This window comes from Carassius gibelio, chromosome B2 (assembly GCF_023724105.1).
Source record: "Carassius gibelio isolate Cgi1373 ecotype wild population from Czech Republic chromosome B2, carGib1.2-hapl.c, whole genome shotgun sequence".
NCBI classification, from domain to species: domain Eukaryota; kingdom Metazoa; phylum Chordata; class Actinopteri; order Cypriniformes; family Cyprinidae; genus Carassius; species Carassius gibelio.
In genome coordinates, this window is record NC_068397.1 from 30,363,383 (window position 1) to 30,387,621 (window position 24,239).

Consider the following 24,239-nt stretch of genomic DNA (forward strand, 5'->3'; position numbering starts at 1 on the left):
TATATATATATATATATATATATATATATATATATATTAAAATCTTAATAATATCAATATTATAAATCTATTTAAAATATAAATATTATAAATTTTTAAAGCATGATATAGTAACAAATATTGCAATCTGTTAAAAGAACAAAAACTAAAAAAATTTGCATGCATTATTACTTAAAAAAAATAAATCAGGAAATTAATTCACAAACTTAAGCACAAACATTCACAAATGAAATGGTTCATCGCAAATATAGTAGAAATTCCAGATTTATTGCCTATTGAGGTTTTCTAAAAAATATATACACTTACAGAATATACATAAGGGTTTTGAACTTTAATTTCTGTGGTGTCATGCATTAATCAGTCAGGTCAAAGGTTAAAGGCTTTAGTTAACATGGTTGAGCTGAAGTGCTTTAGTAAGACATCAAGTAATCAAATAACACACACTAGTACAATCTTTAGAAGAGAAATATGCAGAAACATTTCATAATGCATTACACAAGCATTCAAACCAGCACTGACCAGCAGTCCGGCTGTTGTTAGACCAGTGTAACCATCAGCCAACAAACTCCAGTGCATAGATGAAACTATAATAAATATTGTAAAATACAACGTTGCAAGCTCCTAAAAGTGATACGTACTTCCGAACAAAAATGCATAGAAAAATATGAGACTTAAGCGAAGCACTTTTAATATCTACATCACACTGACTCACCTTGAGATCCTATTAAATAATAATAATAATGACGTTTGTGTTTTTTTCTGAAAGACAGTAATTATTGTTTTCTAGTTGCAGGTTATGAATGTGGTGCTTTATACAGACTAGTGGCTAACGGGTTAATATAAGCACCATCTTCTGCATTAGAAATCTGAAAGAGACCAATATTATATAAACATCCAGTTCATATCAGCATGAGAGGTCACTGAGAGGTCATATGAGTTCGCCTGTCAGTATTCTTAATGTTATTCATCTGACTTGTACGTATGTATGTACACATAACACTTGTTCTCCAGCTGTGCATCTCTGAGAGCTGAAATGCATATTAAACTCTTACTGATCTGAGAGCTGCTGTGGCTCTGCACTGAGGGTCTGCTCTGGGATGGTCTCTGGGACCAGTGCGCTCAGGTCCAGACTCGCTCTGGGACTCGTCTGGTCTTCTTCTGTGCTGGTCTCACTCTCCTGACTCACCAGAGGAGGGCGCTGTGGGCGACTCGCTCTGATCAGATCCTCCACGTCTGAGTCTGAGTCCTCCTGAGAACCAGAGGAACCCACAGAACCACCTGAAGAACGAGACCAACAAACAAACTCAGTCACACTGACAATACTTCAACTAATGTAATGATCTAAACTAAGATATGAAGAACATTTCAGCAGTTTACTACTAAACTACTAATCTACCAGTCATTTTAATTACATTTCCATTGATAATTCCAATATTAATCCTAATATAATTCAAGACAAATTAACAATCCTATGGATACATAATATATTATATTATTCAAATATATTTATATTTTTATAGGTTTTAATATTAATATTATTAAAATTAAAAATATATATTTATTAAAGTTTAATATTACTTAATATGTACATAATGTTTTTTCTAATATGACTACTAAAATATCTAAAATATTAAACATTCAAAATCATCTTATTTCATAAACCCAAGCGGAATAAAAACATATGAATAAACATAATATTTAAAATAATACATATTAAATATTATTTAAATATTTATTAATTCTAATTATATTTCTAATATATATTCCACCAAAAATTCAGATGCAGATAAATGCAGATAATATTAATATTTTAAATATTAAAAATCACCAGATCCTCTCTTTAACACTTCATGAAAAACCAAAGTATTTTAAAATAAGATTCATATAAATTCATATAAATAAATGTTAATATCAATATTTCAATTTGTAAAAATTGTAATACTTATTTTCTAAAGATACAAATATTATTTAAATATTTATTAATTCTATTTATACTATTTATACTATTTCTTAAATTTATTCATTCCAGATCCAATTAATTTACTAACCAACCATGTTAAAAATAACTAAAATAATTACGTAATATTTATTAATTCTAATATCTGTCCACTCAATTTTCATGAAATTCTGAAAATCTTTTAGAGCTTATAATATGTTTAAAATATGCAACATATTACACATTAAAGAATAAAGCAGTATATATAAAATTATTTAATTTAACTGTTGTTTTATTTCATGTAAGCTGTAGCTTCTGAGCTTTAAATCGAAACATACTCATGATATCACAGCATCAATTACTGCTTTATTTAATCAGAATCACAGTATATTATTAATATTGTTTTGTTTTCATTTTATTAGAAGTTGACCAACAGCGCCCCCTACATGGCCGGTGCCGATATTCACATTTAAAGCCTTTATTTGCAGATTGTGACATTTCTAATATGTAATATCTCACCACATTCCAGTTCTGCTGTGTTTGGCTCTTCATAAATCCCAGACTCACTGTCCTGAATAAAGGAATAAATCACAATGAGAGCTGGAACTGAATCACACACGTTTGCTGATTGTCCTGTATAAACCTGCTACTACATCAGATCAGATGTGACTCTGTGCAGACCTGGCTCGGTCCTGGAGAGCTGACGGAGGAAGAGGACGAGATGAAGATGTACTGCTGGAAGACGATCAGAGTCTCTACGATGCGCGCCTGATGAGGGTAATCCACCAGAGACGACAGGGACACCGTGGCTCCCGTGGGTCTGGGTCTCATCAGGGTCGGGCCGAACACGATCCCTAAATTACTGGCGCTCATTTTATTATCCTGCTCCAACTCAGACACTCTGACGAGAGAAAAACAGGACACTTTCATTAACATCATACAAAAATATTCTTCAAGTGAATGTAGAAAACTGCTGTTGATTTTTCAAGCGGTCACTATTTAATAAACATTTTATTTTTTTAATTCATGCATTTAAATGCAACTTGAAAAGGTTCTCAACTGATACATTTTGTTACTGCATAACTTGAAAACTCATCTTTTTAAAATTGCTTTTATGGACTGTCAGTAATATTCTACTGTGTTGTACTCTAATTAATATTTTATGATTTATACTTTTTACTTTGTATTGCATTTATTGTAGTTTTTGAATTGTATTTGTTTGTAGCGCTTTGGGTTCTAGAAAAGCGACTTTTAAATAAAATGTATTGTTATTATATTATTATTATTAACTTGTAAAAAAAATATATATATCATTTAAATTATTAAAACTGGACTTAAATTAAAATCTAAATTATTAGATTATTAGACTTAAATTATAAAAAATGTAATGCATAAACTATAAAATTATTATTAGATTATTAGACAAATTATTAAAATATTAAAACCTTAAAATAACACATTTTGTTTTTACATAAAAATGTAAATTATTAATTACTTTCATAAATATACATTTTAAAATGTCATTAATAAATATGTGTTCTTAATTGTTTATGTCTGCTGAACTTAAAGGATTAATAATTATTAAAACTTTAATAATTGAAGTATAGTTTAAGAAATACTTATACTATTCAATTATTAGACAAATAACAAAACTATCACAATTTAGATTCTTAAACTATTAAATTATTTTCAGATTATTATGAAAATTATAAAAATATTTTGTTATATATTTTTTTAAACTTAAACCATTACATTATTATATATTTTTAAAAATATTATACGATATTATTAATAATTATTTTTGTCCTCTTTTCAAATTACTGAATTCTTAAAATTGTAATCGTTATGAAATAAAGTTCTATAAATATTTTATGATACATTTGTAAGATTTAGAGCAAAAAAAGCTCTATAAAACTATATAAAATATACATAATTTAATATGGCATAATTTAATTATAATCATAATTTAAATATAAATAATATAATTTAAAATAAAATGATAAAAATATACAAATCAAAGAAATTTCTTAAGTTCCTCTGTACATTATAAAAAAAATTGTTTTAAATATTTTTTCAGTGTTTTGTCAGAATCTCACCTGCACAGGTGCTTCACGATGTACTTGAGCGTGGCGATGTTAGCAGGCGGCAGACGCTCGAGCAGCTCTCGCAGTTTCTCCACTAAGACCAGCACTTCAGGCTCGGTGTCTGACCCACGATCCACCAGCTCTGGGCTCTTCTCCGAGGCGTCCGAGGTCAGGCTTTCCTTGGCCAGGCCCATCAGCTCGTTATAGATACGGAAGGGCATGATGGGCTCTGGGAGCTGAGGAGGACACGGAGACGATGACACAGGAGCTTTATTACAGGAACACTTCTCTGTCAGCTGACTCACCTGTCTGAGGTACAGCTTCAGCACGTTACTGATGTCGTGTGGAGATGCTTGAGACAGCTCCACCAGCTCTTTACCGTTCTCGAACGCCTGGCACAGCTTCTCCACACGCGTCTTCACACCATTCACACGATAGATGCCCTGGAGAGAACAGCTTTAACCCTATAATACCTACTGTAATATATGTGACCCACAAAACCAGTCTTAAAGGTACATTTGATTGAAATTGAGATTTATGCATCAACTGAAAGTTGAATAAATCATCTTTCCATTGATGCATGGTTGGTTATGATAGAAAAATAGTTGGCTGAGATGCAACTATGTGAAAATCTGGAATCTGAGAAAAAAAAAACTTTTTTTTTTAAGTTGTCCAAATAAAGTTAGCAATGCATGATCAAAAATTAAGTTTTTACTATTATTTCATGTCTGGCTTAAAAGTGTTAAAAGCTGTTTTGAAAATAGTTTTTAAATCTGCAAAATGAATAAAAACAAGTACCGTATTTTTTGGACTATAAGTCGAACCTGAGTATAAGTCGCATCAGTCCAAAAATACGTCATGATGAGGAAAAAAACATATATAATTCACACTGGACTTTAAGTCGCATTTATTTAGAACCAAGAACCAAGAGAAAACATTACCGTCTCCAGCCACGAGAGGGCGCTCTATGTCTTCAGTGTAGGCTACAGAAGCACTGAGCAGCATAGAGCGCCCTCTGGCGGCTGGAGACGGTAATGTTTTCTCTTGGTTCTTGGTTCTAAATAAATGCGACTTATAGTCCATGGCAGTTATCTCCACTCCACATTTCAGATGTTCTGAGTCGCATGAGAGAATTACTACATGGCATCATGTAGAGCAGAGGAGTGAATTAGAAATAAAACATTCCAACCAATCAGATTGATTCTTTTCAGAGCTTTCCTCTCGCACCTTCATCTTGAGCGCTCTCCTCTCGATCTCAGTGATGCACTTCTTGATGATGAAGGGAACGGCGTCGACGTCGCCCTGCAGGACCTGAGAGAAGTCACGGCCGAAGAGCTGCAGACGGCCCTGGAGCTTCTTATGACCGCACTGGATGGCCAGAGACTCCAGACACTTCTTATGACACGCCAGGAAACACTGACACACATCGGATGAGAACCAAACCTCAATCTACAGTTTCATTTACAATATGAAATGGTCTCACCTCTTCACATTCTGCTCCCTGGAAGTAAACGTAGCTGTCACATTCCCTGCACTTTGACGGCGTGCGCAGCTTGCGCAGACGATGGGTTTTTGCAGCTCTGGACAATCCCACGTTTCTGAAAGGTCCCGTGGGTGCCGTGTTTTCAGATTCAATTCCATTTATACCTAAAACACAACCAGAACCGAGAAACACTCAACGTATATCATCACTATGTACTACACATCTAAGATGAAGAGGAGTTTGTTTCTTCATCAGATTTGGAGCTGAATCTGACATACTGTCTCATCAATGGATGCTCTGCAGTGAATGGGTGCCGTCAGAACGAAAGTCCAAACAGCTGATAAAAACGTCACAATAATGCACTGATGCAATGCTACATTTCTACAGATCTGATGAAGAAACAACTTGAGGGTGAGTCAACTTTTAGCAAATTTGGCTGATTGTCTGCTTCACTCACTTTGTTCAAACGGGGTCATGGCACCATCTCGCTCCTCTAAATCTTCATTGGATGACAATGTGGCTGCAGAAACCGGCCTTAAAGGTTTTGAGATATCACCTGAGACCGAAACAGTACACAACATCATTGTTTATAAAAATGGTTACAAATCTAAAAGACACATGCACTGTATTTGTTTCTCACCTGTGCTGGAGGTCGGGGATCCCAGTGCACTTCCTGGACCGACACTGTCAGAGTCACTCAGGGTGGACGGCCAGGACTTATGAGCTTGATGATGGTCTCTACCTGCTAAAAATTACAATATATACCGAATTGCATAAAATATTATAACTGCGATAATAAAGATCTGCATGCAGTGTGTTCGTCTCCTAAAAGCTGATTTCTGTTGATTAAAACTGACCTTGACTTCGTCTTTGTTTAACCACAGCTTCCTCCACAAACCCCGCCTCCTCTTCAGTGGGCGGAGCTTCAGAGCTGCTCTGCCGCTGGTCGGTGCACAGACTGTTGTTTCGGGTCCGAATATGCCTGATTTAAAAAAAACAACAACTCCATATCCTTCTGAAGCATTTAAGTTCTCATTATACTTTGAGCAGTGATCTTTAATGTAAATGTCTTACTGGTGGCTGGACGCGGAGTACGGCTCGAACTGGTACTGTACGGGCAGCTCTGTGCGCAGCTGCAGGTTTTTGACGTATGAGGCGTACTGCTGACCCGGATCGTACAGCTTACAGCTCTCACAGAGCGTCTGGAAGTGCACCGGGAGCGCTGCAGTCTGCACATGCATCGTCTGATAGTACGAGATGGTGCACTGGACGGAGAGCAAGAGGATGCATCAAACACAAGCAGAGCATAAAGTACATAATCTCTCTGTTCAGATGAAATCACACAGTTATCTCCACTCCACATTTCAGATGTTCTGAGTAGCATGAGAGAATTACTGATTTGGGGAAGAGGTTACTTATGTCAGTTTTTCATTTTTAACAGATGGGAAGATTTTTTTTTGTTTCATTACAAAGTTATGAAAATAATGTTAAAATCCTAATATGATCCTAGAATATTCTTTCTTTCTATGTATATATATAAATATGTGTGTGTATATAAAATATTATACCAAAATAATAATAATAAATAAGTATACCAAGTATTAAATAGAAAACAATAATATTATTAATCAATTCTAACAAAAAAAGTCTATGCAAAAAAAATTACTTATAAAAAAATAAAAAAAGGAATAATAAAATAATTAAATGAAAAAATAACATTAATAATACTCTCTCTCTCTATATATATATATGTGTATGTGTGTGTGTGTCTGTGTCTGTGTGTGTGTGTGTGGGGGGGGGGGGGGCAACGAGAAAAGTTGTTTACTTTAATTGTCATAAAAATATCCTAAAATGATCCATCCTAAAATATTCGACATGCAAAAAATATATAAAAGAAATAAAATAGAAATTATAATAACAAGAAAAAGAAAGCAAAAATAATATTATTTATAATATATATATATAAAAAAAAATCTATATAAGGGTTAGTTCAGCCCAAAATGAAAATGAAACCATAAACTGCATCAGTCCAAGAGAAGTTTAATAAAAAGTGCATCCACTGATTTTTTTATTAAACTTCTCTCGGACTGATGCAGTTTATGGCTTCATTTTCATTTTGGGCTGAACTAACCCTTTAAAGAAAGTAAATAAAAAGCAATAATTAAATTGCTATATAGTAAATATAAAAACATATCTGTGTCTCTCACCGCCCGCAGGATCTGGTCCGTCTGTCTGATGAGTTCCTGGATCTGTTTGAGCATGTTCACCTTCATGTCCTCCAGCTCCTGCTGCTGTGTCGTGGCGTCTGCGATGCATGTGCGATACGTCGCCTCCGCCTCCTCCGCCTGCAGACACAAACCATCAAATATCACCAAACAATGATGCATAATGATATCACTGAAGCATGGAGCAGTTGAAAACTGCAAAGCCACAGCCCATTAGTTCTTGTAACTCAGAATTGTTGCATAAATATTATAAAAACAGCCCAAAATCAAGTCAAATAAATAATATGATATCATCCTTTAAGAAAATGAAGCCTATTATAAATCCATTTAGTTTTTTTTTGCATCTTTTCCATTATTTTCATGACAGAAATATCCCAAACTCTCTCTACTGTTATGCATACTGACATTATTGCATTACAAAAAAAAGTCAAAAATAATGTCAAAATCCTATAACCCTAAAAAAAAATAATAATGCAATTTATTCAATTTTCTTTATGAAAATAAAAGACAGATAAAAAGTTGTATATATATTAAAAGATGTCGGGGGGGGGGGGGGGGGGCGGAAATAAATTCCTCTAAATGTCGGTTCTCTGCACGTGACCACAAAAGCACAGTCAGAAACAACACCTCACACCAAATGTGTGAAATTAGCTCATGTTAGGTCATTTCCTGTTTGAGCTGGCTGACCTTGTTGCGTGCTTCTTCTTCTAGTCGTCTCTTCTTATCCAAAGCTTTAGTGGTTGAGCCACTTCCTGTTCCGGTTTGTTCCTCTTCAACCTTATTGGCCACTGTCCGTGCTCTCTCGTACTCCTCACAGCGGCTCATGTACAGGTGACGTGCCTTTCGGAGGTTACTCTCCGCATCGGCCTGATGAACACAAACACACCTTTAACTTGATTCAGCAGGGTTTAGTGGAGTTATTACGTTAGTTCAGGGTGGACTGAATCTCTACCAGTTTTCTCTTGGCCCTCTGCCACTGCTCTTTAATGTCTCTGCGCTTCTTCTCGTGTTCCTGTCTGCGCTGTGTCATGGGCTGATTGAAAAACACAGAGAAAGAAAGGTTTAATTTTATTTGTTTTATTAGACCTGCTTGGGTAAATCTCACAAAAGCTGCCAAAAACACATCCAGATCACCCAAAATAACTAATTAAAATGTCATAAGGAAAACTGCATTAGAAAAAAAAGTTAAATAAATTCGTAATGATCCAAATATTAGGCTATTTTATTTTTATTAAATGAAATGTGTTATATAAAAAATATAATTTATTATAATATAATACAATACATAAAAAATATAATAATACATATAAATTCAATATTTATTGTATTATTAAGAAATTAAAATGCGTATCATTTATTTCTTTTATTTAGACAATAAAATATTTTTGTAATGTTACAAAAATTAGGCTTCCATTTTTTTCATTCAATTAAATGTATCATATTAAAAATACATTTAAAATATAATAATATATTTAAATACAATACTTATAGTATTATTAGAATAATAATTAGAAAATAAAAATATGTGTTATTTATCTATTTTATCTAAAAAAAAATTAATGTTCCAAAAATTAGCCATTCATTGTGTTTATTACATTTTATATTAATAATATAATACAATAAATGTAAAATATAATAATACATATAAATACTAGAGTTGTTCCGATTCCGATACTAGTATCGGAAATATCTCCGATACCACAACAAATTCTGGCATCGGCATCGGCGAGTACATGAACCCATATACCGATCCGATACCATTTTCTTAAAAAAGACCTAGTTATGACCGCAAGCTTTGCCTAACCGCTGCACGGTTCTTCTTCGCTGCTCAAAATGCATTGAAAACACAGGAAGTTGTGCTGTGTTGCCACAAGCAACCCCTGTTTAGAGCAGCGAAGAAGAAATGAAAACGCGTTAGCAGCCCTTATCTATATATGACTGGATCACTCATCACATTCTAAACTGCCAAAAGACAGTGAAGCCGCTTCTATATTATAGATCAGTGGTTAGCAGTATGTCTCTGTAGTACCGGTAGTTACAGACTCTCGAGTATATTCAGTACCGGCAACTGCGTTCAGTCGCTTCCGTGTAAGTCAAAGCGCAGGGCTCCAGACAGTAGCCGAATATATACTAGTGTCTGTGAATATTAAACTGCAAAATACTATTTAAATATTACTCCCGCAAAATCTACATCTCTGTGGGTGACTGGCACAGATGCGCGAGAGCTCGCTGTTTTGTAGTCTCTGCTGTGTGTCATGAGGACACAAACGCATAAACCGTCACTTCATGAGAATTTACCGTTTCATTTGAGAAAACTGTCATATCATACACACGGACACTCAAAGATCTTCATGGCAGCCCATTAAAATAAATGTTTGGTTTACATGAGTAAATTGACAATATATAAAGCTACTGTTGTAGCCTACAGTAATAATAATACGTCTCTATAATAATAATAATTATGCCTAGATGGTTGCTTGTTTTTTACTTGTTTTGTTGTAAAGAGATTATCTGATTAATAGATCTTTTTTTATATTCCTAGACTTATTTGTTGCAGTTTTTTTATACAGTTATATTGTAAAACTTAAATACCTTTTTTAGTTTGCGGTGTTAGATTTTTGGCTGCATTTGATGTTCTTTTTTGCATATGAAAATAAATAATACTGTCAAATTCATGTTAGATAATAAAAATACTGTAATAAATACAGTAGTTCACCATGTATTTGTTCATGTTTTATTGAGGGATCTGTCTGAAGCACACCATAAAAAGAATTCTAGCAATTTACACAGGGCTAGTAGTATATACAGCTGTATATACAGATACACACCCAGGTATCGGATCAGTACTCGGTATCGGCCGATACCCTGAGCCCAGGTATCGGAATCGGTATCGGGAAGAGAAAAAGGGTATCGGAACATCTCTAATAAATACAATATTTATTGTATTCAAAAATAAAAATGTGTTATTTATTTTATTTAGATAATAAAAAATTTTTGTAATGTTCCAAAAATTAGGCTTTAATTTTTTTTATTAAATCAAATGTAATATATTACAAATATAAAATAATAAAATTAATTTAAAATAAAATAATATATTTAATTGTATTATAATAAAAATACAAATATATTATTTATTTTATCTAGATAATAAAAAAATTTTAATGATCCAAAAATTTGCCAATAATTTTTTCTTATATATTATATTTATTAAATGTATTAAATTAAAAAATATTATATCATACATTTATGATATCATATGATAAAATATATAATACATTTAAATGTAATATTTATTGTGTTATAAAAATATTTGTAATATATATTTTTATATTGTATAAAAATATTTATTTCCTTTTTTCTAAATTTTAGGTATTTTTGAGGTGAAATGTGCAAAACTATTTCCCCACTGTCATCCAGCTGTGGTGTGTGTGGTACCTGTAGAAATGAGTGTGTGTAGATGTTGTTTGTGGCCTGTTGTAAACCGCTGCTCTGCTCGGAGTCCTGCTCGAGAGCCAGAGAGATGATCGACAGCAACGGCATGTGTTCCTGAGACGAGAAGTTCCACAACATAAACACTAGTGTTATTACAATCTTCAGAACACAATCAAACAAGCACCAGGGAGGCACACGGATCACCTGTATGATGTTCTGTTTGCAGGACTGGTAGAGTCTTTGAAGACCTTTAGAAAACTCATTCTCTGCAAAAATAGAGTCGTAAAGAACAAATGAAATGACCAAGTCCCGGTGGATGAGTTTGAAATGCATTTATCTGAAGAGTATATGACCGGGATCAGACACATGCTCTTCAAAAATCACCAAGCAGGTGAAGGAAGTGTCATTACCGAGAGCGATTCTCTTGTCTACGTAGCTGATTATGTCCTTCATGTATTTGGCGATGGATTTGGCGTAATTCAGAGCCGAGTCCACGCCGCCTTCACTGCGCTGCAGGAGAATATCAACTTCCTGTGCACTCACTGCTGACACACACCGAAAACATCAGTCCTCCCATCATATGAACAAACAACACTTCAGATACACACGAACAGATGGAGGGAGGGAGGGAGGGATGATGGGAGGGAGGGATGGATGGATGGAGGGATGGATGATGGGGGAGGGAGGGATTGAGGAATGGATGGATGGAGGGATTGAGGGATGGAAGATGGGAGGGAGGGATGATGAATGGATGGAGGGAGGGATGGATGAATGGATGGAGGGATGATGGGACGGAGGAATGGATGGATGGAGGGAGGATGGAGGGATGGATGATGGGAGGGAGGATGGAGGGATGGATGATGGGAGGGAGGGATTGAGGAATGGATGGATGGATGGATGGAGGGATTGAGGGATGGATGATGGGAGGGAGGGATGATGAATGGATGGAGGGAGGGATGATGAATGGATGGAGGGAGGGATGATGGGAGGGATGGATGGATGGATGGATGGATGATGGGAAGGAGGAATGGATGGATGGATGGAGGGAAGATGGAGGGATGGATGATGGGACGGAGTAATGGATGGATGGAGGGAGGATGGAGGGATGGATGATGGGACAGAGGAATGGATGGATGGAGGGAGGATGGAGGGATGGATGATGGGACAGAGGAATGGATGGATGGAGGGAGGATGGAGGGATGGATGATGGAGGGAGGATGGAGGGATGGATGATGGGACGGAGGGATTGAGGAATGGATGGATGGATGGAGGGATTGAGGGATGGATGATGGGAGGGAGGGATGGATGGAGGGAGGGATGATGGAGGGAGGGATGATGGGAGGGATGGATGATGGGGGGAGGGAGGGATGATGGGAGGGATGGATGGATGATGGGAGGGAGGGATTGAGGAATGGATTGATGGATAGATGATGGATGGAGGGACGGATAGAGGGATGGATGGGTTGATGGATGATGTATAGATTGACAGATGGATGGATGATGGAGGGAGAGGGGGAGGGAGGGATGGGTGATGGGATGGAGGAAAGGATGGATGGATGGATGGATTGACAGATGGATGGATGGAGGGATGAAGGGATGGATGGATGGATGATGGATGGATGGATTGACAGATGGAGGGATGATGGATGGATTGACAGATGGATGGATGATGGAGGGAGAGGGGGAGGGAGGGATGGGTGATGGGATGGAGGGAAGGATGGATGGATTGACAGATGGATGGATGGAGGGATGGATTGACAGATGGATGGATGGATGGATGTATATCTGCTGTCCTCTTGAACACGGTGTTGTACTGTGTTCTGTGCCTATGAGGCGCCCAATGTTCTTCATACGTTCAGAAACAGTTTGTATGCCATTCTGCCCATCACTGAAGACAATAAAAGAGGGATTGACTCACTGCAGTCCTGATGGTCGTATTTTCCTCCTCCTTCAGGACCCTGACCTGACGACCCTCTGTACAGGTCCTCCATCGACTGAACACACACAGCATAGAGACGGCTAGTTAGGACATTATAAAGAAAAAATGATGAGCATTATGAAATGAAATGGTGTGGATTGGTTAGAGTCGGATCCTTGAGGTGAGATTGCAGTAAAGTTTATATCACTTCCTTCTCTGAGGGCTGTTGGGTAGTTGTGGCTCTTCCATTGTAGTATTACTTCACCTTCACTTTTGTTACCATCTTCTTTAAAAAGTTTCTTACTAAAACTGAACTGCTTTAAATAATGAGTAATCGCTTGGTAAACTACAGACTCAAAGCAGCATGACAAACACCGTTCACCAACTAAAGTGCATTTTAATGAAGGAAGTGAAACTGTTCTGAGAAATGATTTGAGTGTCTCTTCTGGACATTCAGATGATTCATTTGACATCAGATGCGTTCTAAGAAGTGTTTCTTGAAGACTGGCGTCGTCAGGGACTCTGTCGAGTCTGTGTAGAGGTGTGGAGGAAACAATATGCTTGCAAGACAACGCAGGAAGCGACCCACACACGCTTCCAACAACATCCGCACACACACACACACACACACACACTCACCCGGCTCTTTTCTGTCGGCGGCAGGGACAGAAGAGTAGTGCTGTCGATCTCTCCCATTAACAACTCTGAAACACTGACAGAGAGAAAATACTGCTCTGATATCACAACTATCAACTCTAAATAGAGAAGAAAACAGTCAATATTTCCCATCTAGCAGAAGCTATAATATGAATGTGGAGAGTGAGTGTTGATGATAAATATTTATTAATAAATCAGAGCACTGCTTGAAGCAAAACTCTAGAGGATATGTGAATAAATGTGAATAAAAGATATATAATATCTTATATATATATATATATATATATATATATATATATATATACACACACACACACACACACACACACACAATACAGACCAAAAGTTTGGAAACATTACTATTTTTAATGTTTTTGAAAGAAGTTTCTTCTGCTCATCAAGCCTGCATTTATTTGATCAAAAATACAGAAAAAACTGTAATATTGTGAAATATTATTACAATTTAAAATAATTGTTTTTACATTTATTATACTTTAAATGATCATCTATTTCTGTGATGCAAAACTGAATTTTTAGGATCATTATCACATGATCCTTTAGAAATCATTCTAATATGATGATTCATTATCAAAGTTGGAAACAGTTCTGCTGCTTAATATTTTTTCAGAACATGTGACACTTTTTTAGGATACTTTGATGAATAAAAAGTAAAAAAAAGAAGCTATATTTTTAAAATATAAATATTTTGTAATAACAATATACACTACTGGTCAGTAATTTGGGGTCAGTAATTTTTTTTCTTTCTTTTTAAAATAAAATCAATACTTTTATTCAGCAAAGATGTGTTAAAATTATAAAAAGTGATAGTAAAGAAAATATATTATTAGAATATATATTATTAGATTTTTTTTTTTGAATAAATGCAGTTCTTTTTAACCTTTTATTGATCAAATATATTAGACAGCAGAACTGTTCCCAACACTCATAATAAATCAGAATATTAGAATGATTTCTAAATGATCATGTGATCGACTGATGTTACATGTGACACTGAAGCTGGAGGAATGATGCTGAAAATTCAGCCTTGCATCACAGGAATAAATTATTATTTTTAAGTATATTCAAATAGAAAACTATTATTTTAAATTGTAATAATATTTCACAATATTACTGTTTTTTTTCTGTATTTTTGATCAAATAAATGCAGGCTTGATGAGCAGAAGAATCTTCTTTCAAAAACATGAAAAATAGTAATGTTTCCAAACTTTTGGTCTGTACTGTATGTATATATATATATATAAAATTTACCTGCATTATAAGTGGCCTTCAGGTAAATAGGTATAATTTATTAATTAATATAATAAAGACAAATACATATATTGGAATTTATATTAGATTAAATAAAATAAATTTTATGTAGTATATAAACAGACTTTTATATCAAATTATTTTAATAAAATGACATTTATTAAAATACAAATATTTTATTATAATTTGTATTATTAATATATATGTATTTCACATAAAACTATTTTAATAAAACATATTTTAAAATGAAATGATATATATTATTTCATAATAATATATAAAAAATAGATATATTATATTTATATATAATTAAAATATAATATGTATAAATATGTATAAAATATTAATTAATATATAGAGAGAAATGTACTTGAATTAATATTAAATAAAATAAATTTCATGTAATATATATATATATATATATATATATATATATATATATATATATATATATATATATATACACACATTTATTCATTTAGCAAACGCTTTTATCCAAAGCGACTTACAAATGAGGACAGTGGAAGCAACAAAAACACACACAGACATATATATATATATATATATATATATATATATATATATATATATATATATATATATATATATAGAAATATATATATATGTGTCTGTGTGTGTGTGTGTGTGTGTAAGATTTAAATGCATACAATTATAATTTCTTGACTGATATTTCATTTAATACAATTACATTTTGATTCATAAATAATAAATGAGCAGGACATCTGTGTGAAAGCTTTGTGTTAGCTCTTACTTGCTGCTGAAGGCCACAGCAATGGTTTCAATGGCCTTCTCAAAGTCTTTCTTCTGAGCGTCACTGGTGCCTTCATAACTGAACCCTGACAAACACAGAGAACAGAACAACTTCACGGTCACAGAACGCACGTTTCTGCTTTAATAACAAATAAAACTAGAAGTGACGTCACACTTCGAGGCAAAAGTGGAAACACCTGGATTACAGTTTGCATATTATACAGGTTTTTCCTTCCTAAGATCAGATGCTGGTTGTTTGGTATCTGCTCATATCAGATGTGGCTTTGCTCATGTGATGCTTGTGCTTCGTGTCATTGCATTCATGTGACAGTGACAGGATTTGAAGAGGATGAGTTAATCATGGGAGCTGAACTGACCTTTGACCTTTGAGATAAGAGTTCCAGCTGCGGTGAGCGTCTCCACAGTGTTCAGCAGAGGATATGTGCTGATAACCTGTCGCAAAACACGCAGAACCTCCCCTAAACACTCGTGCACGGCCGGCCGGCTGCATGGCTCCTCTTTCACTGCGGAGACACCAGAAAACATCATGATTCATTCATTTAGAGAAGTTTGTTTACTGTTTCAAACAAAGAACTTGCTTTTTTACTTATTTTTTAATCAAATGCAATGCATTCACATGGGTTTAAATGTGTGTCTAGTGTCTAGATGCTCTAACCCTGTATTGCCACATGTTCAGAAACAGTTCTGCCTCTTACTTTCACCAAAACATGTCAGTTATTTGTCCACTTCCTACACACCCAATCCCACAATGCACTTCATTCTGCTTATTACCACAAGAGGGAACTTTGGGCCGCACATTTGCACTGAAACTACGTGTGTGATGTTACGGTCATCTAATGAGTTCATCGGGTTTATCAGATAACAATGCTCACTGAAATGATTTATGTGTCACTTTTTGACAAACTCATGCAACGGGCTACAAATTAAATGTTTTAATAAATGCATGAATCACAGATCTAGTTAAAGAAGAAGTTGCCATAGAAAAATAATCATATTGAGCAACTTCTCATTATTGAGTGAATGTAAAAAAATGTCAAAGTTTTGAAGGCAACCATGATTTTACAGCATTTACCCCTTTTTGAAAAATTAAAAAAAATCAAGAAGTCTATTCTTTTTAACTTTTTGTTCAACAAGGAATCCTAAAAAAAGTATCAAAGGTTCCAAAAAAATATTAAGCACAACTAATAATAAATCAGAATTAGAAATTATTTTTGAAGGATTGTGTGACACACAAGACTGGAGTAATGATGATGGAAATTCAGACTTGCATTACTGGAATAAATTATATTTCAAGTATATTCAAATAGGAAACTATTATTTTAAATTGCAATAATATTTCACAATTTTACTGTCTTTTTTATTTATTTATTTTTGATCAAATAAACACAGCAACAAAATCCTACATGAATGTATCATTGTATGAAATTTAGAATTACCCATAGCAATGAATGGAAATTTACAACTCCTGATTGTTTAAAAACAGCCCAGATTTATGAAACCTACATATTTATTTCTTAGAAAACTTAGTCTGAATATCACTTGCATAAAATTTCAATTTCAGATTTAAAAAGTGCTGCAACAGGCGTACATATTCATGTTTATCAACTAAATTAAATCCTTAAATTGTGCGAGATATGGGGATAAAGATAAATATATTTAGTAAAAGTTTAAACACTATTAAAAAGTTATAGATAAATTAACAAACAAACAATAAGTTTGTGACATCTAATGAGTCTCCATACATAAACGGGTCCAAAAAGACCTGAACACGAACCGTTTTCACAAACTTTTTTTCAAATGGTTAATCTCTTGTTATAATTGTAAAAAAATTGGGAAAATTGTGTATTTTTGAGGGTCTTAAAATATTTACAAAGTTTCGCTCCTTTCCTAAAAACGAAACAGTTTTGAGAATTATTTTAATGTTTTTCTTACAGGTCAAAACGAACCCAAATGTTTTATTAAATGTGATGCTTCGCTGTATTTTCAGCATCATTCCTCCAGTCTTCAGAGTCACATGATCTTCAGAAATCAGAATAATATACTGATTTGCTGCTCAAAAACATTTCTTATAACCATCACAACTGAAAACAGTTTTGCTGCTTCAATTTTTTATAAATCTACGTCAGCAGCCGTGAACAAAGAAAAACCTGTCGTATAAGGGTTGGGGAAAAGAGCAGGAGTTTGGCTGCTGGAAGCGTATCCTTCTCAACAGGACAATGAAAGCTGTTGTTGTTCACAACAGAAGTCCTTGTGTGTGTCTTCATGCCTAAATGCATGTTCAGAGTGTGGGTGTTCTTAAAAATGTAAAAAACTCAGAGTAAAACACAAGAGTGCAGGATTTCAAACAGTCGTTCCTCTTTGATGCAGCGCTGGAAATGCCCTGGACTCCTACACACGACTATTTAATGTGTTGTGAAGAAAACACAAGCGTGCAAAACTCCCTACCGCGATGCCAGAGCTTTCTGGAGAGTTGCAAAATCACCGGTAATGTGTTTTACAGGAGAATGTTTTAATGCAATACATGTTGATGCATGCATGTCATGCAGATCTGAACAAGAGTAGCACTCAAACTGTCCGGCTCTTCTCAAATGAATCTGCAGGTGATGCCAACAAAAAAAAACAACATCATGCCATCTTCCCAAAAAAGCCCTGAGTTCTCACTAGTATCAACTTGAGCGTGATTAATAGCTGACTGGTGTTTGGTGTAAAGAGAAACTGTGAGGACCTGTCGAGGCCTGCATGCTGCAGTCGTTTCATGGCTGACAGAAGCTCCAGTGCGAAGGAAATGTGATGAACCCTTACACACCTGTGTATCTCAGACCAATCCACATGTTGTGGAGCAAACACAAGCTGTGTTTCTCGATGTAAAACTCGTTCTGGGAGGTTGAATGGATGCAAGTCACTGTTTAAACTGGAAGACAAACATGACAACGGTTTGACTTCCCACAGGAAGATGTTATCGCTCAGAGTTTGTTCTTTCATCGTTCGGTTCTCCGTTATGCTCATTTAATATCAGACTCGTCTCAGATGCCTCTCCTCAAATTCACGAGGAAAATCTGTATGTACAAACTGTTCGGGTTTCATGAAAAGCTTTAATTAACTAAGTCATAACAAAGTAATTTATTATAAAATAAAACATTATTTTTGACCATTAACTAAAAACAGAGAACTGTGAACATACAACTGTTAAAAAGTATTTATGTGCTATTATGTTTTTTTTATTATTAGTATTATTTATATACTGTTGTTTTTAATTACATTTTGAATAAAAGTTTATTTTAATATTCTAATATTTTTAATAGTTTATTTTTCCATTTCAGTTTTATTTACCTGTACTGTATTTACAAATTAAATTAAAATTACATTTTAATTTTAATGTACAAGAGAATGTGTTGTTAAACAGTATAATAATTTTATTAATATTTTGACCTCACATTCTTCATATTTTCCGTTGTACTTTTTTGTCATTTTTGCAATTCTTTAATACCACTATTTATGTTTATTTTAATTTCGGTTTCAATTTTTATATCAAATTAAGTAATTTTAATGCTTCATCTTAAACTTACTTCAGTTAGATGCCAAGGCAACATTTCTAATTATCAATTAGTTTATGTTTTTCCATCAAACTCTGATATTTTATTTTATTTTAAAAAATAAAAATGTAATAATAACCGAAAAAATAGAAACCAATGTTATTTTATCTTAAAATCTCAGGGATATTTTATTTCAAAGAGTATCGGCTGACAAAAAAGTTTGGGAATCCCTGTGTTGCGCCAACGGCTGAAATAAAGATTTCCCTTGAGATGACTTTGGAAACATCACTATTGCAACTCTAAAGCAGGGCAGATGTAAACAGGAAGTAGAGCTGATGAAAATAGCGACACTTTAAGGAAGTCCACAAGGCCTGAGGAGACTAAATGACTTCTGCTCTTTATAAAGCAGACAGTGCTGACGTGATTCATCTCTCTCTTGCTCTCTGTGCTGAATAAAGTCAGACAAGATGCGCTGTGTTCAAACGGACTACTTTAATGATGCCAACTTGCATGTTTACCAACTCAAACGTCTCAGTTTTTCTACAGTCTCTTTTAAATATGAGCACAACCACCTATATCCGAAATGATGTACATGAAGTCTTAAAGAGGAATCTCTCAAAGCCGCAGTATTATACCACATCACCACATTTCTGCATGAGGTGAACAGCAGCATGGTGAGAAAAGTGCTCTGTAGGGTCCTGCCCATGAAACTCTCTTCTAAGGGAAGCTGGGGGGGTGAAACCCAGCGGACGTGTGTAATCTCAAACTGAAGGCTGCAAAGAAAACATCTGACGCACGGTTCCTTTTCCTTCCTTTTTTTACCATGGAGACCCGATGAAAAAAACATGCATTACAAATGCCCCATTCCTGAACAAGACTCGAGAGGAATCTGAAGACTTTGTGCCAGATACATATAAGTGGCTTTAGATATGATATGATATTTAATGCTAGTTTTAATTTATGTAGCAAACAGGCATTAGTTTCTTATTCCTTCTACACAAAACAGACACAGAAATACATTCAAATAATAAAACAATAAACCCAACAGTGAATAAATGCTTAACAAACAGACAATTCTTGACAAGAAAAATGTTTCACTAAAAATTTAAAATATTTTAAATATAATAAAAAAATATTTATTTAAATATTATATTTTTAAATAATGTGTATAATAAATTATTTTAATTATTACAAAAAATATATTTTTTTTTTATTTAAAATCAAAATTGCAATTTGAGTAAATGTTGTATACAATTAATTATTTTACCCAATATTCACTATAGTTACAATTAAACATATTATACTGTATCTTTATTTAAATATTAAATATTTCAACATTTTAAATTGCAATTTGAGTTAATATTGTGTACAAATAACTTAATTTTTTATTTTATTTAAATATCCAAATGTATTTGCACATTCAGTTAATACGGTGTATAATTTTTTTTACACTATTTATTATTACAAAAACATTACATTTACTTTTTATGTAAATATTTCAACCTTTTTAGTTGCATTTTGACTAAATATTATATACAATATTTTTTGCACAATATTTACTTATTAAAAGTATTCTTTAATTTTAATTATTTATTTACCTAAATATTATATTTTTATTTTATTTATTTTATTTTATATGAAATAATTATATATTTTTAATTGCAATTTGAGTAAATATTCTATGCAATTAAATATACATTTATATTCCAATCAAAAAAAAAAAAAAAAAAATTATATATATATTTATATATATATATATATATATATATATATATATATATATATATATATATATATATATATATATATATATATATATATATATATATATATATATATATATATATATATATGAAATGTACAAACACCAAAACAATTTTAACAACTCAAAATGATTTATAAAAATCCACCCAAAAATCTCCTACCTTCTCCCAGAACCATGTCTTTTAGTTTCTCCACTGCCTCTGCGAAGCGGGCCACGTCTCTTAGCAGCGAGGGAATGTCCTCCACCTCGATGACCGATGTTTCCGTGCAGTCCGCAGCGTGTCCGTAGGAGAGAGCGGCCCGCACATAGCCCTTATGGAAGCCCCAGGTCCCCGAGGTGTAGAAGGCCAAGCCGGCGGCGCTGGCGTGACGGCTGAGACCCGAGGGCCGCTTCAGCGTGCCGACAGGTGAACTACACACCGTTAGCTTGGAGTGGGGGGCCGGTGTTCCCGGGCAGGATACGGGGCCCGGATCAGGAGCGGCCAGCGTGCAGGAGCCATCGATAGTGTCATTGGGACAGTGTTCCTGAAGAATGGACAACTGGGTTTAACATGGGATGGGAAGAGAGGGATGGAGTGTGAATGATGGATGATTATGGAGATGGATATTACGAACCGGTTTAATGATACAGGGGAAACACTGGTGTGATGAATATGGAGTCAAATTGAAAACTACTCCAAATGTAGTCTGTTTTATTACATTACATAACAGGAGCAAAGGCTATTTTATGACAAACCCAGAGTGTCAGAAATACAAATCATCATCAAAACAAAAAACCTAAATGAATCAGTGTTATTCTAAGTCTCATTTAGATGGTTCTTATTACTATTTTGAATAAGTTTTAAAATATAAATAATGCTTTAATATTTAAAGTTAAGGTTTAACTTTGTGCATGACATTTTTTATATTTATTTATTTATTTTCACTTTTAATATTACCTACTTTATGTCGGTAAGAAACGTAATCTGTGGTGATTATGAATAGACTTATTTATAACTACTGGAGTTATGTTATTAAAGGGGTCATATGATGTTGCTAAAAATAATGTTATTTGGTGTATTTGGTGTAATGCAATGTGTTTATGAGGTTTAAGGTTCACATTATTTTCCATATAATGTACATTATTGTTTCTTTTCTATGCCACGCCTTCTTGAAACTCATCGATTTTTACAAAACTCATCGTTCTGAAAAGCGAGGTGTGCTCTGATTGGCCAGCTATCCAGTGTGTTGTGATTGGCTGAATACCGCAAGCGTATGATGGTAATGCTATGCCCTTTAACATAATGTGATGTCGTCTCCCGACACAGACAAAACCAATAAAACCTAATAAAACCCATTATAAACGAGGCATTTGTTGCATCCAGTGGGGACATAATTACTGATAATGACTTATACTGTGTTTTTATGCGTTGCGTTCGAGTAGAAGTTACTCTTTCTTTCTTTGCGTGAACATTTCGGCGGCGTTATGCAAATCTTCCCACATCGTGATGTAGACATGTGGGGGTGTCGAGGCGTTTTAGGAGGGTGTGGACGAGTCTTAACTTTGATGAAGAATATCTCTTTCGGTTTGAGACTTTAGTCTTTGCAAGTTTACAGATCTTCTTTATGCACCAAGAGCTTGAAACACTCCAAAGAGAAAGGGGAAATTGGAATTGAGTTTTGGACTGACAGTGAATCTGAATACTGTCCCTTAGTGAGTACTATACCTTTAGGTTCTCTTGTTATTAAGAACCATTTTTAATTTTTCGGGTTTCTCGAGTTCAACCATACGATTCAAGTAAGTAGTTACAGGTTCTTCAGATCCAGTGCTTGAACTGTTAACAGTAAAAGTGAAGCCCTTCTGTGTTAACTCCTATTCTATTCTTGTTTCCTCCAAACTGCTGCTTGTTCTGATATGACTCTTGCATGACTTCCTCTCTTTATTTCTGGTATTGTTTGCGAAACAAAGAGCAAGACGTACTCCTTAAATGTTCTTCAACAGACAGTGTTCACCAGTGTCAGTTTTACAGCAATGCTTATCAACCACACACACCATTAAACAATTAATTAATTACACTTCGTTATTGAAAAAACTCGCTCCTTTGAGCCGAGCTTTTAAATGATTCATTCGAATTACAATGCTTTCGCGGTCAATCGCAAGGCTGGTGTGAACCGATTCACTGAAATGATTCATTCGAATCACAATGCTTTCGCGGTCAATCGCAAGGCTGGTGTGAACCGATTCACTGAAATGATTCATCCGAACACACTAATTCGTTACAAATTAATCGAACCTCCCAAACATGCCCAATTCTATACAGAATAAAGTACATATACTCTTTCAAACATAACTCTTATGTGAACTAACGTAATGTTAAGTTACTTGAGGAAATCAACAGGATGAATGAGAAACCATCTGTTAAGCGTTTAAAACAAAGCAAATATTTTAACGCGCAAGTTTTCTGGGAGATTAAACATGTTTTCTCTCTTAAAAACGTTTAACTTACAGTAGTTTAATCTTCCTATCTCTTAATTGAACTCGGTTTATAGTTTTCCTCAGAAGAACCGTTGGTCTCTTACCGAAGGGTTGCTCTTTTTGGAGGGTGAGGACGCTTTATTTGTCGGCTCCTTCTTCTTTCGAGAGAACATGTTCACGCCGTTCGCTCCACTTCACTGAAATCGCACTAAAACTTTAGGAATGAGCCGAAAAGTTGTGAAAATGTCTCCTCAGGCGACTGACAGTTGACGTTAACGCTACTTCCCCATCATCATCATAGTTCAGTTGCTCGCGCGCGTGCACGCCTTCTCTTCCTGCTGCAGCGCGCGCCCGTCTCAAGCTGATTGATTAAATCAGCTTTTTATTAGTGCTGTCAAAATTAGCGCGTTAACGCATTCGATTAATTTGAAATATTTAACGCGTTAAAATAAAATAACGCAATTAACGCGGTTGCAGTTTTTTTTATTTCCAGTTGTGGCCTATGTGTGTTCAACGTGCAAAGAAATATGGATAAGACCAAGGAAGGACTTTTAGACGGAAAGTTTCAGTATAAAACTCTGCCGGATTACTCTTCAGTCTGCCACAAGAAACAGCAACATTAAAATCATGAACTCAAATGTCATTGTTTAAAAAAAAAAAAAAAAAAAAAATGACTGTAACAGTGCGTAAA

At 34.4% G+C, this 24,239-nt stretch overlaps 1 protein-coding gene across 7 annotated transcripts; it reads right to left on the reverse strand.

Annotated features, from left to right (window-relative positions):
* Positions 1-246: 246 nt before the first annotated feature.
* LOC127951027 (rho GTPase-activating protein 45-like) lies at positions 247-23,888 on the reverse strand. 7 transcript variants are annotated; one of them, XM_052548621.1, is made up of 23 exons: positions 23,653-23,888; positions 21,255-21,618; positions 16,153-16,299; positions 15,777-15,861; positions 13,718-13,790; positions 13,079-13,154; positions 11,571-11,702; positions 11,365-11,426; positions 11,164-11,274; positions 8,681-8,761; positions 8,416-8,595; positions 7,711-7,848; positions 6,578-6,768; positions 6,361-6,485; positions 6,144-6,248; positions 5,961-6,059; positions 5,504-5,667; positions 5,248-5,436; positions 4,326-4,463; positions 4,033-4,256; positions 2,618-2,837; positions 2,456-2,507; positions 247-1,278 (listed from the first exon to the last, which is right to left on the reverse strand). In XM_052548621.1, the coding sequence occupies exons 1-23, from the start codon at positions 23,719-23,721 to the stop codon at positions 1,049-1,051; spliced, it is 3,255 nt and encodes a 1,084-aa protein (XP_052404581.1). In that variant the 5' UTR covers positions 23,722-23,888; the 3' UTR covers positions 247-1,048. The 7 variants fall into 7 exon arrangements, with proteins under 7 accessions (XP_052404581.1, XP_052404582.1, XP_052404577.1 ...); XM_052548622.1 differs by having other exon boundaries at positions 6,144-6,245; positions 23,653-23,876; XM_052548617.1 differs by having other exon boundaries at positions 6,144-6,245; positions 11,571-11,705; positions 21,255-21,633; positions 23,653-23,870.
* Between the last annotated feature and the right edge of the window lie 351 nt (positions 23,889-24,239).

Excerpts from the sequence above, each read along its gene's own strand:
- LOC127951027 (XM_052548616.1), bottom strand. The coding sequence starts at position 23,721 with ATGTTCTCTCGAAAGAAGAAGGAGCCGACAAATAAAGCGTCCTCACCC. Across the intron at positions 21,634-23,652 it reads CCAAAAAGAGCAACCCTTCG|TTGTCCATTCTTCAGGAACA; the intron begins GTAAGAGACCAA and ends TGTTAAACCCAG. Across the intron at positions 6,249-6,360 it reads TAAACAAAGACGAAGTCAAG|CAGGTAGAGACCATCATCAA; the intron begins GTCAGTTTTAAT and ends TGTAATTTTTAG.